The 16,437-nt window shown below is 44.9% G+C and overlaps 1 protein-coding gene across 5 annotated transcripts in view; it reads left to right on the top strand.

Moving 5' to 3' along the window:
• RNF130 (ring finger protein 130) overlaps positions 1 to 16,020 on the top strand; it is a 54,793-nt gene extending 38,773 nt beyond the window's left edge. For 2 of the 5 annotated variants that reach the window (XM_075441387.1, XM_075441386.1), the window contains one exon: positions 9,192 to 16,020. In XM_075441387.1, the coding sequence (XP_075297502.1) occupies positions 9,192 to 9,301 (110 nt within the window). In that variant the 3' untranslated portion in view covers positions 9,302 to 16,020. The other 3 variants (XM_075441385.1, XM_075441388.1, XM_075441384.1) reach the window with 3 other exon arrangements.
• The last annotated feature ends 417 nt before the right edge of the window (positions 16,021 to 16,437 follow it).

Raw genomic sequence — 16,437 nt, 5'->3', positions numbered from 1 at the left:
TCTATTACTATGTGCCAGATTGATCCTGAGGGAGAACTTTGAATAGTGAACTTTCTTTCAGAGCCTTCTTCATACTGCTTTTTTTTTTTTTTTAACGTGTTGGTATGTATACACTAATGTTGAAATGATTTTTCCATGTTGTATTCCTGTCTATTAAATGGAAAACTCTAGTTATGGTTTACTGTTGAACAAGCTATACTATTTTTTGTGGTTCTTGTAATGTAATGCTGTAGCATTTATTCAGGAGGGAGGGGTGAAGATGCAAATTAAGTGTGAAAGTGTACTGGAAGTGCTTACGTGAAGAACTGCATCTCAGCAAATCTAAACCTGCCCTGACACCCTTTTCTGACTTGGGGGCGGAGTTTTCATTACATTTTCCCTTGTTCCTGCATTTCACTTTGCGTTGTTAAGTAATCTTTCTTTATCACTAACCCTTGGGCTCAGCCAGGAAATACTTTTGTGCCATGCTTTTTTCCACACCTCTCTCCACTTCTTCTTTGCTAGCCTTCTCCAGTCAGTAACTCTGTGGCTAACCTCCTTCTGCTTCACCTCCTGGTGCCAGTCATGGCTTAGAAGCCTCTTGCCTTCCGCCAGTGGTGTTTGAGGGAAATATTGGCATCGCTTTGACATAAGCCTTCTCCCACGAGTGATTTCCTCCCTTTCCTTTGTCAACAGAAGAATGGTTTATTATTGCCAGTTTTGGCCTCCTCAGTGCCCTAACACTCTGCTACATGATCATCAAAGCCACAGCTAGCTTGAATGCTAATGAGTAAGTAAATATTCACATGTTACTATGTATTTCTGATGGGTGTGTGTCATGGACGTTGGGAACAAATACCAAGAAAATAGGGAAGAGGAAAAATGCAGTTTTCAGTGTCAAATGCCTTTTCTCCTTTTCTCAGATCTAAGTGTCTCTGTTAACAGAAGGTTCAGGATAACATCTTAGTCTATCCTAATTTGTATTTGGATTAGCTGGATTGTCCAAGGAATCCACCTTGACAAGTGGAGACATGGAGGGGAGAAAAGAGAATATTTATATTCATTTTTTGATCAATGGTCTAGGTAAACATTGGATTTCTGCCATTAAATCCTTATGTTCAAAATTCACCTGACAGAGCCAGAAATTACTACCATCAGTTACCTTTGACAGTTTTCGCCTCAATTTCTTAGTTGAACTTCATATTAAAAAAAAAATAAAATCTGTATTCCTAGTTGGCACATTTTCAGCTAAGAAAGGTGTTTAAATAGAAACTATCTTTTTGCTTTTAGGAGAGAGAGAGATGAAAGCAATAAATACACTACCATTTCTTCTCTCTTAAGTGAAGAGAGCAGGCCAGTCTTCTGACCTCTCATTTTAGTATGCTTAAGAATTGCAGTCAAAGGAGTGCTTAAAGACATTCGTACTTTCTTAATTTTTATAGACACCCCCAGTGCCTCCCTTCAGACAGGCTGGGCAGGAAATTGCTCTAGCATATGACTTTCAATCTTTTTTTATAGTTCAATGGGCAAGAATAAATCTGTTCTGCAGATACATTAACTAGGTGCATCTAGCTATTTTCATTTTAGGTGTATGGAACATCTGGGCTTGTGATATATGTTTAACCATAATTTATTTATTTGGGGAGGGAAAATGTCAACGTTTTTCTTTGTCTCTGAACATCTTGACACAGCTGAGTTTCCATTAAACGTGTTGATCTCTTACCAAAAGTGGAGTGAGAGTCAAAGGCAGTCTCCTGTGCAGCCTGGAGATGTAACTTTATAAATATAACTTCCTTTTTTTTTTTTCTTTAGAAGTAAGAAAAAGAAGCAGTTTTTTTACTTTTATATCTCTGTAAAGTATAAGATGTCCTTTTCAACAAGATGGAAACATGTCTAATAGCCTCCAGTGTAAAATTTTAGACAGTCTCAAGTATCTTCTTGAGGAGGGGCCATAATAAGTTCTTGGAGGTTTTGGTTATCAGGAACCTTTGACTACCACTGATTTGCAAATCTTCGTTTCCTCCCCTTTTCAGATGCTAATTCCAAAAGGGCTTAATGAAGAAAAGTTTTAGAACTTCAAATAGCCCTATCAAGTTTCTTGGTTATTACTTTTTTCTTTTTCCTATTTGTCAAAATCTTGAAATTGCAACTGTCAGTCAGCAACTTGGGCGCATAGCTGTAGCAGAACATAGTTACTCTACGCCGAAAAATAGCCTGGGAATGCGTGGAGCTAGGCAAGTTGTGAAATGAGAATGTCCTCATTTCTGGGCATTTCGACATTGTTAGGAAGAAGACAAAGGAGCTGTAGCCTGTGTGGTGTCATCCAGATGTGGGCACTGATAGCAGCTCCATTGCTGCCCTGCCTTGCAACTCTTCTTTTTGTTCTCTTTTTCTCAGTCGGATCTGGGTCTATTTTTACTGGAAGGGCACGCTTCTTCACATTGGCAGACAGTTTGGGCCTCCAGAGAATTGTTTTCACGGGGATGTTCCCTTCGAACAAAGGGCGTGCTGATGTAAGGAGAGCTCCTTTTCCCAGTGGTAGGAATGTAAATGCGAGCGTATGTGAGCGCATACTTTGAGGCAGAGTTAGGCAAACTAGCAATTGCAGAAACCAGAGCTGTCAAAAAAGCACTTAGTTAACTGAGGTATATAGTTGTAGCCTTTAACCTCAACAGCTTTTCAACTGAATCCTTAGAGATCTAAGCAGCCTCCTCGTTTTAGACAGTTTAAAATTTGTATGTATGACACTAATTCTTAGATTTATTGTTTCATTGACACCTGATGTTCCCCAGTGCCAGACAAAGCGTTTCCTGTGCTGAATATCAGGCCAAATATATGGCAGCTCCCTCTTGCTGTGATTTCCATTAAATGTCATAACAGCATACCAGCTTTTTGTGCTGTTCTCCATATAAAAAGCAATGCTGGCATACCCTGTATTTATTATGGTAGTGTTTCAAGAGGAAGCCAAGGGTGTTTTCTTATCAGAAAACAACAGCAGCAAGAATGAGACCATGCAATATGCTGATGCAAGTAAAAGGTGCCAAATATTCTACACTAAAACTCACCTAAAAACATGTCCTGATCTTTTTTTTTCTGTCCTTCCCACAGCTTGAACGTATTTATTTAGAGCAGGAGTTCTGGACTTGTGTGTGTGTGTGTATATATGTATCTAACTGTGTATATGTATGTTTCTGTGTGTGTATATATACACACATATGCATTTTTAAATAGTTCCTGATAAAAGTAAGCATTGTCTAAGTGATAAGAAAATAAGGAACCAGCTGCTTTCTCTTGGTCTCGTAATATTCATGCATTATTACTATTAAATGATTTAGGTGGTGATTTAAAGGAACAGAAAAAGGACTTTTTGCTTTGTTTCTTAGGGAATGGTCGGAAACTTCTATAAAACTGTGTTTTGCAGTCCAAAAAGCCCGTATGTTGGATAGCACCACTTAGAGAAAGCTTTCAGTAGCACATGGAGTTTCCTCAAAAGTTTAGAAGTGCTCAAACCTCTGGCTGTCCTGTCTGCTTTACTGGTCCTGTAAGAATGATGGAAGGAGTACAGACCTCTTTTAATGCTCTGGCCTTGTATAATTAGTCATTTCTCACTAACTTACTTTTACAGGATTTTTTTTTTTAAATATTGACAGTATTAACTTTAATATAAATATTTTGTTCCTCTTTTTTTTTCTGCCCCACAGAGCAGAATGGTATTGAAGAAACGCTTTCCGGCCGATTGCCTTGGAGAGAGACACCTATTTTTATGCAACATTTATCGATCATGCAGCACAAGCAATTATTTAGTACATTCTATTTTTTCATAAAATTTGCTGATGCCAAAGCTTTGTATTAAGGAAGAAGTGAAGAAATAAAAAAAACTTTAATTATGAAACCTTACTCTGTTGGAATTTAGTTTTTCTTGGACTTTGTGTTAGTACTTAAGTCTGACAGCCTTTTGTAAATTTTATGAGGTGCTTGATTTCCTTTGAATGATTTCTTCTTCGTGGATCTGTATTCTTCTCCTTTCATTTTGGGGCACACAAGCTAACAAGTGGAAATCTCATGCAGTGCTGTTCTTGTGATGCCACCCAGCACTGGAATGACTAATGAGTATTATTAGCAATTGCTTCATACCAGCTTTGTTAAGGAAAAAAGCTGGGCCAAGCATTCTAGCATATAACGGGCTTACCTTGACTCCAGCTGAGAATTAATTTGAAATAAGAACATTTTCTCCATTTCTCCTGTAACACTCCTGTGCCGCACTAGGAGGATTGCAGTATGATTTTTGTCTTCAGGCCAGGCGGTGCTGAAGGTTTGCAACACTTTCTTGACATACAACTCATAAGCCTTTTCTGTATTTTGCTTTCACCCCGCCCTTCTTTCTGATAAAAGTGAAGCTGCTCTAAACCACTTCTTCCTTCCTAACACCAAGTGAAAAGTTAGCATTTTCCCCCGCTGTCATGTGTGAAGCCTCCTTTCATATTAGTGACAGGTTAGTTTTTTGTTCAAATTCAGGTCATGGATGATTGATAATGGGCTGTACTGTAGTGTAGAAACTGTGCATACTTGTCCCTTCTTGCAAGAGCTTTTTTGCTGGTGAGGAGGCAGAGGGAAAACATCTCTCGTCGCTGGCCTCACTCGGGCTGTTTTACCCAAGTTTACTTATGCAAGCGGTGTGTGAGTAATTTCACAACAGTCAGTTAAAACATGCAGATTTGATTCATAGCCAGATGCTAATGCTGGAGTTAATGAGATGGGTAGGTGAAGGTAACAAACTGGTAAGGAAAATATAATTGATAGAACTAAAACCTATTCTGAGTTTGGTTGGTTTTGTTGTTCTTGTGTCAAGATGTGGGCATTTGAAACTTAATGCTTTCTAATTTAATTAAATGAACAGAGAGAAACAATTTTACTGTAAGACTTAAATTTTTTATGTACTTGGATGTAGAGAATTTAATTTCATTTTATTTTTCTGTATAGGCACTTTTAGAATTTAGGAACACAGCCAGAGTCTACATTAAAATAGTTTCTTAATTCCTACCTGTCCAGCAGGCTTCAGTTGAGAAGGCAGCTTCTATAATGAGAAGTGAAGTACGTGATGGCTTCAGTACATTTAATAGAATTATTTTTCAGGGTGTCCTTGTGAAATTTTGAAAGAAACATGCAAACAATCAATAGAGCTGTAAATGCATTTTGAAAGATTGGAAAACCCCACTGGACTTTCTCATGAAGAGAAAAAAACCCCAAACATACTGTGCCTGAGGACTGTCTCCTTGTAAAATTCAGCATTTGTCAGCTGAACACTGTTGCCAAAAATGGAGGAGTGTGGTTAGAGCAGGATACAGGTATGGTACAGGCTATGAAACACAAGAGTGACTTAATTTTTTTTCACCCGGCTCTCAACTGCGATAGTAAAATTGAGACATTTGTGCTTGTGTCCCGAAAGCAGAATCCTTAAGTGCTTTTTAATGCTGTCAGGAACGGTGCGCAGGGGCAGCTGGAGCAGCGTGCTGACCCACATGCGAAAGGCACCACAAACCATTCTGGTTCGTGTTTCTTCTGCAGAACAGCAGCTGAAGGAGAAGTTGAGTGATATTGGGAACAAAATGGTTGACAGGGCTTCTAGCGCGTTTCCCTCCATAGAGCATTTAAATAACCCAGGGCCATCTTTTTTAATTTTTGTTTTGAGCCTCTAACAATTGTCTCGGCAAAGTGTTAACAATAATACAGGCAGTATCTGCTAGGTTAATTACGGGTCAGGGCTAGCAGTGTAAGTTTATCCTGTTAGTGAAATAAGTACATTCAGAGATGGACTTTGCACCATCCCAGAAACTTTTTTTTTTATCTCTGGATGGACACAAGAAGGAAATTCCAAGTTTTCTTTGCCTGTCGTGCTTTCAGATAGCGGGTTCAGCAGGTGAACAATGAACTCTCATGCATAATCACAGTATTGAGAGGAAAGGAGAAGAGCTGGTCCCTTTTTCCAGATGTCACAGATGGCAAGACAGGGGTGATGGAAGGATATAGCAGGGTGTAGATCAAGAGGGTGTAGCGGTGCCTTGCGGAACAGCTGGCTTTGAGGGAAGCGTGCTTTATGAGATAATCCTGCTCTGCTCCTTAACAGAGGGGGTGTCTAAAACAGATTGCCTGAGGTAGGGAGTGCTCTGATCAGGGTTTCCATATTAAGAAGTCGTGCTGGAGGAGCTGTGGAGGGGCTGCAGCTTGTGGCAGGAGTTGGCCCAGATTAACCACTCTGAGGGCATTAAAATACTTCCAGGTGGAAAGGGAACACCAGGTAATGCTTACACCTGATGCACCAGCAGTGCCCCAGCTATGCCCTGTCTCTGTAATGTCTGGCCTTGGTGTTGTGCCTGCTTCTGTAGCATCCTGTGGTAGGTATAAAGATCAATTCCAGGGTAGTAGGTTTATTTTCAGACTAGATATCTGAAAAGCTCTTTGTAACTGTGTAGCAAAGAATAGTGGCAGAGAGCACTGAAGGTTTCATCTTCATGTGTTAAAGCTGAATGCAGACTTCCCGTTTGTTTTCCATACCTAAGGGATAAATCTTGGTCTGTCTTGGTGAGTACAAAATAGGAAGAACAGATTCATAAGCTGAATTTGGAACGGTGGATGTTTCTACTTGTCCTTCAAATACATTTATTCAGTAAATTTATCAACTGGACTGGTGCCACAGTTTCAAAAACACACTAGCAGTTTTCTACGTTAAGGTGAGCATAGCTGGGTCGCTGTGCCCTGCTGACTCTGTTTCTCTAGCCCTAACTTGTGGGCAATGGTGCAGAGCTGGTTATCAGCACCCAACGATCGAGTGTTGAAAAGCACTGAGCAGCAGCTGGATCTGCAGCACTGAGCGGGCTGTGCTGAGTGGCAGGGGGAGAGACGTTTAGAAGCAGAATGGATGTGTCCCAGAAGCGGTACGACAGCCAGGAGGTTCGTATCTGTGTGGAAACATGCAGCCTCCCTAGAAGTGGGTGACGTAAATTTCTTTTGCCAAGAAGCAAGAAAACATCACAGTAAAGAGTTCTAGAGGTGCTGGATATGCAGTACCTTTTCCCAGATTAGTTTAAAAAAATTTGTTGTCAGATGACCGGTCTGCCTTGATTCTGCTAGAGTGGAAGTCTGGGCGCACTCAGAGGAAATAACTGCCTGGGCTGTCTGCTTCCTAATCCCTGGTTTGATTTCTGTGTAATAAAAACAAAAGCAACACCGAGCTTTTAGAGTCCTCTTTGTTTTGTTTCAGTGTTGGCCGTTCAGTATGTAACATTTCAGTGGGTGGAGGAAAGGGAGGTGAAACACTCAATATCCATGGCTTATTTCAACAGCAAACTCAGATTTGGTCATGAAAAATTGAATGATACTGACTCATAACACAAAATGCAGAAGAATCTTGAAATCAGTTTTGTCTGGTATAATTTCAAAGTGGGTTCAGGTTTTTTTCTTGGAAGACAGACTGTGATCAGCAGCTCCAAGTTTGTTTGCTCAAAAAATCAGCCTTTTTTTGTTAGTCTCTTTATTTTTAAGAAACCTGTAAATTTGGGAGAGTGTTCAGATCCAGAAAGTGGGTGTTCATCATCCCCTTCTGACTGCTTCTGCAAAGTGTATTCCAGCACAGTATACTTCTGAATAGCTGGGTGTACGCTCCTGGCAGAATGAGCGATTCACTCCTATGCAGTGTCCCTGCTAATTTCATTCCAGTTTCAGTTAACTACAGGATCAAAAATAATTTGTTTAGGAGAGCTTCCCTTTCTTGGTGCAAATGGTGGAGTGAGCGTGTGCGCTGGCTTTTGGTGATGAGAGAGGTTTGGAGGGGGTGTGGGAAACGGGCAGCAGATGCGTTGCGCAGCCTCGGTTTGCTGCTGTTCGTAACGAGGATTTGACCTGGACCCACGACTGCAGCTCGGGATAGAGTTTGCTCTAAATCAGGATGGCGGCTCCCTGTCAGAGCTTGCAAAAGGAGTCTGCACGGAGCCCATCTGCAGTGTCCCCAGCTGCGCCAGCCAATGCTCTTATGAGGCCTTTGCTTTGATAAGTGCAAAATTTACGTTTACTTTTGCTCTTTCAGTAACTCTATGCATTTGATTACAACTCTTTAATCCTCATAAGGACTAATTTTTTCTTTCTTTTCTGGGTCTCTGTCTTTTGGATAAATAGGGAAGGACAAAAGGTGTACTGAATTCTTCCCTCGTATCTTTTGTAAACTCTTTAGTTCAGGGGGGTGTAGGCTGGACTCAAAATTTGGTAAAGGAGGATTTAAGCACCTAAATTATGTGAGGGCTAAAACTGCAATCCCCTGACTGTCTTGCTCCACTGATGCTTGAAACTGGAGGCACCGCAGTTCTTGATGAACTTGGAAGCTTTTCAGTTGCCTCCAGTTTGGCTCATGTGGCTGCCTGGCATATTGTATTCTGAGCAGCCTTGCTCCCAGCTAATCCCGGCTGGGATCGAGAAACTGAGTAATGAAACGTGTTGGCCAAGGGCCTGATCTGATAGATGCTTTCAGAGAGAACCGTTTGTACAGCAGCAGGGCTGGGCTCCTTGCAAAACACATCTGTGGGTTTGGAGAGCCCCGGGAATGCCAGGCTGCCGAGTTAAAAAATGAACTTTCATTCCCTACTCTGTCAACAGCAACTTGGTTGGAGAAGAGCATTGGGTCTGCTTTGGCTGTGTGTGAGGAAATATGTAGGTGCCTGTTTCTAGAAGGTGACTCCAGGTGGGTGGAGGTTGCTGAGCTCTGGAGGATGTCGGGCTCTCAGCAGCATGGGTCGGACGATCCTCCGTGACCTCCTTGCTCAGCCTGCCATGCCGGAGTGCTTTTTGCTGGTGCACAGCATAGGGAACTGGGCGCCTACAAAGGTCTCTGGGTTTCCCGAGGAAGCACGTGCCTGCTTTAACAGGGCTGTAAATCAACAGCAAGCACCGAGTGCGAAACTCCGTCCTGCCACAGCCTTGCTCGGACTTGACCTGTTTTATCTGAAAGAACCATTTGAGGCGGGGTTGTTCATGCAAGTTGCTTTGACCTGGTAGGGGAGCACACAAACGGGGGTGAACTATTTCATGTGGCTGTTACTGGTTGGTGTTAAAGGGTGGCTATTTTTTCCACGCATACTGTGTTTGTGGTCGGCGCCTCTGCACAAGGATGCTTTATTTGGTTCTTACGTTGTGTCCCTAACAAGGTTCTGTTCTACCTCTTGTAGGCAGTCACTTCTTTCATCGTAACTCTCTGTCCCCTCGAAGCCTGGTCTACGAGAGCGAGTTCTCCACCATCGAGCCTGCCTTGGACATGTATGACGAGAACAAAACCTGAAAGGAATCCATGCTCCTTCCTGGCCCTTTTTCCGTTTTTTTCATTTCTCATTCCTATTGTTGTGTACTCTTTCCATGGATCTCCTTTGTCTGAAGAAGAGCTGCTTTTTCTAGAACACGAACCCACCTTCTCGATTGCAAAGATGAAGACCAGCTGTGGTGGTTTCTGAGGGTGGCATCTTTGAGCTGACAAAGAGTTGCGCGCAAGCACGATTGTCTGATGGAAGTTGCTGAGTAACAGCATGGGGAGCTGTGTCGGTCCAGCCGCGGCGATGCAGAAGAGGTTTTACGATGGGCCTAACAGCTTGTGTTGTACTGCAAACGTGTCTCCTACACAGGCATCTGCTGTTTCCATTTTTTTAATTGTCCAGATGGTTGGGCAATGTCAGAAAGGGAACTGGTTGCAGAGGAGATGGCCAGTGACTGGTAAAAGCACTCGTATATCTTGGTCAATCCATAACCTTACTGTGAAACAGCCCCTTCTGGAAGGGACCTTTATAAGTGCATTGAGTTTCCTACAACCCACGTAACCCCGGACGATGGCAAGCCAGTCTGACGATAAAGCTGCAGAGAGGGACCTGCATTTGCAGAAAGATTTCGAGGAACTGAATGCTTGGATTTTTCTCCAATTTGATTGAAGCGGGAGAAAAATGGCTTACACAGAATATACTTTTGGTCCTTCTGTATGCTCCAGTCAAGTGGGTCTCTTTGTATAGAGAGGACATTCACAGAACCAGCACTTGATCTACCTGAAAACCATTAGACTTTTTGAAATATGCAGGAACCTAATTAGCTTTCTTTCTCACTTTACTTTTTTTTTGGAGGGGGGAGGTTTAAAGAAGTCCACCAAATTTTTCACTGAGGTTTTTTAAAAGCCAGCATGTTGGCATTACACAGAGAAGAAAAGAGGTAAGCCTCTTATCCAGTTCTCCTGTTGAGATCTGCAACAGTTAAATAGCAAACACGTTCTTTAAGCCGTGCCCTTTCCCACCGACATCAATGACGGGAATGCAGAAAGCAGAAGAAGAAAGGAAAGCAGCAACCGCTTTGACACTCAGCAGGAAAAATCAATTTTGACCGGCGTGTGACAAAAGCAGTGGGGAAATGAATGTTGTTTGCAAGCTTCTGAAGGAGTGGCGCAGAAATGGAGAGTGAGAGGGGAACCTCTGGAGTTAAGTCGTCCACAGCGTTCCTCAAATGAGCAGATGTGGAGGAGGGAGTGCTTCTGCTCCACCTTTTCCCACCGGACAATGCATAGCTGTTTGATGAGTGTTTGGATTTTTCTCCATTGCAGTCTAAGTTACTGTAGGTGTAGAAATGCATTTGTGTCCTTGTAATGTGAAACAAAGCTTCACCCTCTATATAGGAATCTTGAGAAATCAGTTAAGCCAAAAGGAAAGGTAAGGCATACCCTGACACGCTTTAATTTCATCAGCTTTTGCTGCAAATGGGGGAAATTCACCTCCTTTTTGTTTTTTAATTGTGTAGCAGCCTGCTTGACATATATCCTTACCTGAAGTGTGGTTCAGCTGTGTCTTTAACATGGATGTTTAAGAGAAAAAGAAAAACCCAGCTCTGTAGAGTGAGCAAATGATCCTCTTTGCTGAGCATGCTTTGACTTTTGTTGCTGTGCGTCAGCTTTATTTAATCTGGTAATTCAGGAGTGGGTGGTGTGAAGCGTAGGGAGGTTTTTCCCCTAATACGCACATTTATATTTACCAAATGAACTTTTATTGTCGTTCAGCTCACTCCAGAATCACGCTTAAACCCCAAACTTTTTAAGAGCACAATTTCAACACCCACTTTCTCCTACAAAGCAGAAGTGAAGGTCGCAGAAAATGCCAGCCGGTGGCTTGAGCGGCAGCAGGTCGGGGTCAGCATCCTTCCTCTCCCTGCGGATGTGCAAAGGGGGGGCAGCTCCCGGCGAGCCCAGGCAGAGCTCCCAAACCCAGCCAGGCTGAGCTGCCAGGCTGAGCTGCACTCAGGCCTGTGCCGGGCTCCGAGGTGTGGTTGAGGGCTGATTGAGCAACCCCTGTTTTCATCCTTACATCTGCGAGGTTGCAGCAGGGCAACACGGGAGAGCGGGGGGCTTCTGAAAATAAATGCCCCAGAGAAAAATCACCGTCTTTCAAGGATGTTATAGGGCTTGATTTCACCCGTGGTGGGCAGTCAGGTTACTATGAACTGACGAGCACCTGGGTGTTGGCAGTTAAATACAGAGATGTCTGGGTGTCTCCAACAAGCACGCGACAGCCTGCCCTGTGCCACAGCCCCGGCCACCGGCACCGCGGCGAAAGGGCAAGCTCGGTGCGGAGCCGTGCCGGTGGGGTTTGGGGTAGGACAGCCCCATGGGGCGTGGGTGCTCAGAGCAAATCCTTTTTGTAGCAGCTGCATCAGCCTGCCGCAGGGATTTGCCCCGATGCCACCGGGAATGTCACTGGGGCATCGTTTTGGCATGAAAACAAAACTGATGGTTTCTCAGCTCCAGCTGAGACCGTTTGCACCACCTGTATACTGGAGTATACAGAAAAGCTAGAAAATGAATGGGAACAAAAACAAACATTAGAAAGTACAAAGCCCCAAAAGGCAAAATAATAAATAATGCCATTTATATTTTGTTAATCTCCTTTGTTTCTGACCTAACATCTTGGTTTTAAATGGGGGCGGGAGGAAGTTTGCTTCTGTGAGATCAGGGTCTGGCACAGTGATGTAAAAGTGGATTCGTGCTGTAGCATCTTGGATAAGGGAGCTGACGATTAGAATTGACAGCCTGGATTTGGAAAATCTTGCAACACTGGAAAAATTAAAAGCTCGTTCAAATGATTGATCCCCACACGTGTGCTGGGACGTGCCGCAGCAGGGGTTCTTCTACTTCTGTCATATTTAGGATGGGGAGGAGGCAGCACAGCAACGTGGGTGGTTTTTCTGGGCTGTGCTGGTAAGTTTGAGGTTTTTCCTTTTAATATTAATCCGTATATAAAAAAAGCTTGGTGAGCGTTGTTGTTCTTGTTCTGCTGCAGTGGTGCTGTGTATGGTTGAGTCATTTCATGGAAGTAAAATATACTGCAATCTACCAAGAACTGTAAGTGCCAGTAACTTGGAAAATCATTTTTAAGGTTAAAGAAAGTGCTTTTTACCAGAAAACATTAATTTTATGACTTCTACATATAAAAAATGCTTTTATCTCAAAGTGTTTCCCTAAACTATTTAAACCCTAGCACTTCACCTTTTCTTTCCCTACCCCAGATCTCCTGTTCTATGAGAGTTTTGCATGTTCCCGTAAGACATTTGTAAAATCAAGGCTTGCTTGTGTTCTTAGAGGATAATTGCCAGTAAAAAGACAGACTGTAAGTGTGCTTTTTACCTAGAATACTAACATTAAGTATTAAATTTGAAGCATGTTAAAATTTACTTAATAACACTCACAATTACTCCCTCCAGTGAGCTCATGTGTTGGTGTCTGCACCGTCCCTTGCTTCTAGGGTGCTTGCCTTGGCATCTGAGGATGCTATAGGAATAGCCAGGTATCCTACATAAGCCAAAGAAAGACCAAAAATAGTTAAATAAAGGTGTATAGGACTATGTTACGAGACTATTACACATCTTCTGTTTTCTTTAAACACGCTCATGTAAAGCAGTGTAAAGGCTGGTGAGAGCCAAGAGCTTTACCAGCAACTGAAGAGCAGAGGGAGGTCTGCAGGAGGCAAGCGTCCCGCTGAAGCTCCAGCACTCATTTAGCCCAATTTAGGTTTGAGATAATGCTATAGTCATAGGTCCTGAGCTGAAGGATGAAGGCACCAGGGCTGAGCTGAGGTTCAGGGCAGCCCTGCAGCCTGATTACTGAGGAGTGAGTTGACTTAGTTGTTAAAAATATGTGATTTTTTGCTTAGCTAATAGTCATCTTTTACAACAAAGAATGTAGCACAGCAGCGCACAAGCCAAGGCACGGCCGGGCAAATTCAAGAGCCGTGGGGCTGCTGCCAGCTCTGTGGGGTGGGGAGAGGAGGGCAGGAGGGCTCAGGGCAGGTACCCGAGGAAACACCTTGAACTTCACAAGTGGAGCTTTTTCCCCTGCGTTACATATCCATATGTGACCCAATTTCCCAACCCGAGCCGTGCAGAAGAGTGCGTGATGTGCCATGACAGCTTGCATGTGTGTTGAGATATTTAAAAATATCTTCACTTTTCTCCTTCCCTGCTAGACTTGGGTACTGCTGTAAGAGCAGCCTGTGCTCGGGCACGCTGGGTGGAAACTGCTGGGTGGGGGTGGGGGGTGGTGAGGGAGGGAAAGATGCTCTGGTTAACCAGATTGAGGGGAAATCAGGAGAAAAGTAGACCGTACTCCTGCAGGTTGGTGCTCGTTTCTACTTAGTTGCCAATGTCTTTGAAATAATCAAGAGAAAAGGTGGTGTCCCCCACAGCCCTTCTCCACGGGATGCAGGGGCAAGAGCAAGGCTCCAGCCGGGAGTTTGCTCCCGGTGCAGGGCTGTGTAACCCCTGATCGGTGATGTCCTGACCTGCTGGCCAAAACCCCGACCTTGCAAGGGCCCGTCAGGTTTACCTGGCGCTTGTGAAGTGCTTTGAGGGGGTGGAAGCTGCTTGCATGAGCCTTTGCAAAGCAGCACTAGTCAGTGCCTCTTCATCTATGTCAGTTGATTGATGCTTTCATTCACCTGCTGTTTTTAAAAGCCTGTAATGTTCCCAAACACTCTTAATTCTCCCCAACTAATCTCCGCCCTTCCACCCTTTCGATTACTACTGGTTTCCTCCTCCTCCCCAGAGCTGGGTGAAGGTCTCTGTTGTGTGGGCACTGCCACCCACCCGGCCCCCAGCATCTTCCCTGTCCCCGTGCTGTCACCACACTGGCCAGCCCCTCGAAGGGGATTCATTGCTCCAAACCAGCATCCCCAGGAGCACGGAGGTCCCTGGTGGGTCGTTCTCGGGTGAGGCAGGCGGTGTGGGACATGGGCTGTTGTGGGATGCTCGTTGTGTGGATCCCTGCATCCAGCATCCTTTCGCTCCTCAGCCCCCTAGCCTCATGGAGATGCCCAGATGGACAGAGATGGATGTGCAAGTTGTGCAATAATGTCTGAATGTTTATTCTTTTTAGGGAGATAATGTCTAGGGTCTCTGGGTGTGGGGGGCCCTGTGGTGTAAGGTGTTACCCAAAAATAGTCCCTTCCCTAAAGAGTTCATAATTAAGTATTACTGTTCCTGCCAAGTAAGAAGTACACAGGGTTTTATTGAAAGATGAAGCTATTTAGAGTGATTTCATTGCAAGGCTGAGGTGTAACATGAGCTAGGACTGCGGTTTCACAGCCAGATAATCTGCTGGACATGCACGTGAAGGCTCCCTTGCTGCTGACGGGCACGGGCAATTCCCTTTGCTTGCAGCCACCCAACAGCTCACTGTGGCTGAGCCCCTCAGGAGCAAGAAGCTTTTTCATCTTTGCCCTGAGCTCAGCTGTGTACATTTGCTGCAGCATTTGCCTTCTTTTTTGTTTTTCGCTGCTTCCCACGTGCTCCGGGCCTTGCCTTTGCTTGGCTCTGACTTGGTCTTCAGCTGCCCGAGCCCCTCCGGGGGACAAGAGCCGTGAATTCCCGACAGAGCAGCTCCGCTGGGTTGTGGTGACGGCATCCGATCGCTGGATTTGCTCTCGCCGGGCCGTGCCCGTGTCTGTAACACCCTCCGGCTGCCTCGGGCAGCCAGGGCTGTATCTGCCCACAGCCTTGGCACGAACCTGGGCTGCGTGAGGGGGAGTCTTACAGAAAGCAGCTCAACAGCTCAGCAGCCCTCCCCTGCTCCAGCACGGCGAAGGCTGGGCTTGGAACTAAAGCCGACGCTCTTCGCTGCTCTCAGGCCAGGAAAGTTTCATGGGGCGTTTGGGGCCGGTAAAGCAAAGCTCCCGTTTGCAGATGCGTGCGGTTCCTGCGTCACAGCCAGCAAGGCAGCGTCCCAGCCTGTTGCCTGACGGGGCTCGTGCTGGGAGGTGCTACGTGAAAAAATGAAAAAGCCTTCTCGGTTGCCACCACATCAGCAGGTAGAGATTTTCCACCCGGTATGTCTAGACTTAACTCCGAGTGCTGGTAAGATCTGTCGCACTAGTCCTGTAAAAAGGAATTTATTTTTCTGAGCAAACTGAGCGATAGCATCGCTCTCCTGCTTATCCGGTCAGCCCTGCTGCGGTTTGCAAGTGGATGTTAAACACTAAAAGCTTCTCTGTATGACCGTGCCCATCCGGGATCACCTGCTCGAGGCCATGGCCAGCTATGCACAGAATCCACCAACACGGGAGCATTTTATCGCAGCAGGGAGGGGACACCCCAGCCTTTGGGCTCGGGAGGCTGCAATGAACAACAAAAAAACACCCCAATCTGCGTGCGTGTAAAATGCAAAGTCTGTTTCAGCTGGCTGCGAGGTGGCCCACAGCGGTGTGACCACAAAACCTGCGAACGCCGGCAGCTCCCCGGGCTCTGCCCGAGCGACGGGGACGCTGCGGGGACGCAGGCGCGGCAGGCGGTGCGGTGCCCTCCCACACTCGGATCTTCCCAGCCCTGGTGAAATTGTATCTTGACGGCAGCAGAACTTCTTGACATGTTTTGATCTAAGTGTTACACTGTATTGTGGTTACGTGGTATATGCCAATATGTTAACAGTGTATACCGATTAGTTAGGGTTTGCTAATGTACTACATTTCAATAAAAAGCAGTTTAAAAAAATGGACTTTGTGAGCTTGGTGTCTCTCAAACTACAGGGGGATGAGAGCATTGCCCAGTGACTCCAGTCCCTCCAGTATATCTTACATATAGATTTTATAAGACAGTGTGGAACAACATAGTCAAAAGATCCATTTTCAGAGAGGGTTTCTCCTACTCTGCAGAAAACGTTGGCTTATTTTGCTATATTAGTGCCTAGAAATCTCAGGCCACTAAAGACCAAGTGGTTCAAAGTGGGTTATGAATATACAGGAGGCCCTAATCCACGTTCCCGCAGCGTTTGCCACCTGGATGATGGCACATAGCAGGCAGGAGCAGAGGGAGTAACGCAGAGAAGGATCCTTTAGCATCTCCTCCCGGTGCTCGAACCCTTCCTGCAGCACATCCAGCCTGCAGAAACCACCATGCTGCTCCCGCACG

Source organism: Opisthocomus hoazin, chromosome 22 (assembly GCF_030867145.1).
Source record: "Opisthocomus hoazin isolate bOpiHoa1 chromosome 22, bOpiHoa1.hap1, whole genome shotgun sequence".
Classification (NCBI taxonomy): domain Eukaryota; kingdom Metazoa; phylum Chordata; class Aves; order Opisthocomiformes; family Opisthocomidae; genus Opisthocomus; species Opisthocomus hoazin.
The sequence above is the reverse complement of the archived record's forward strand: the minus strand, read 5'-3'. Positions and strand labels throughout refer to the sequence as shown.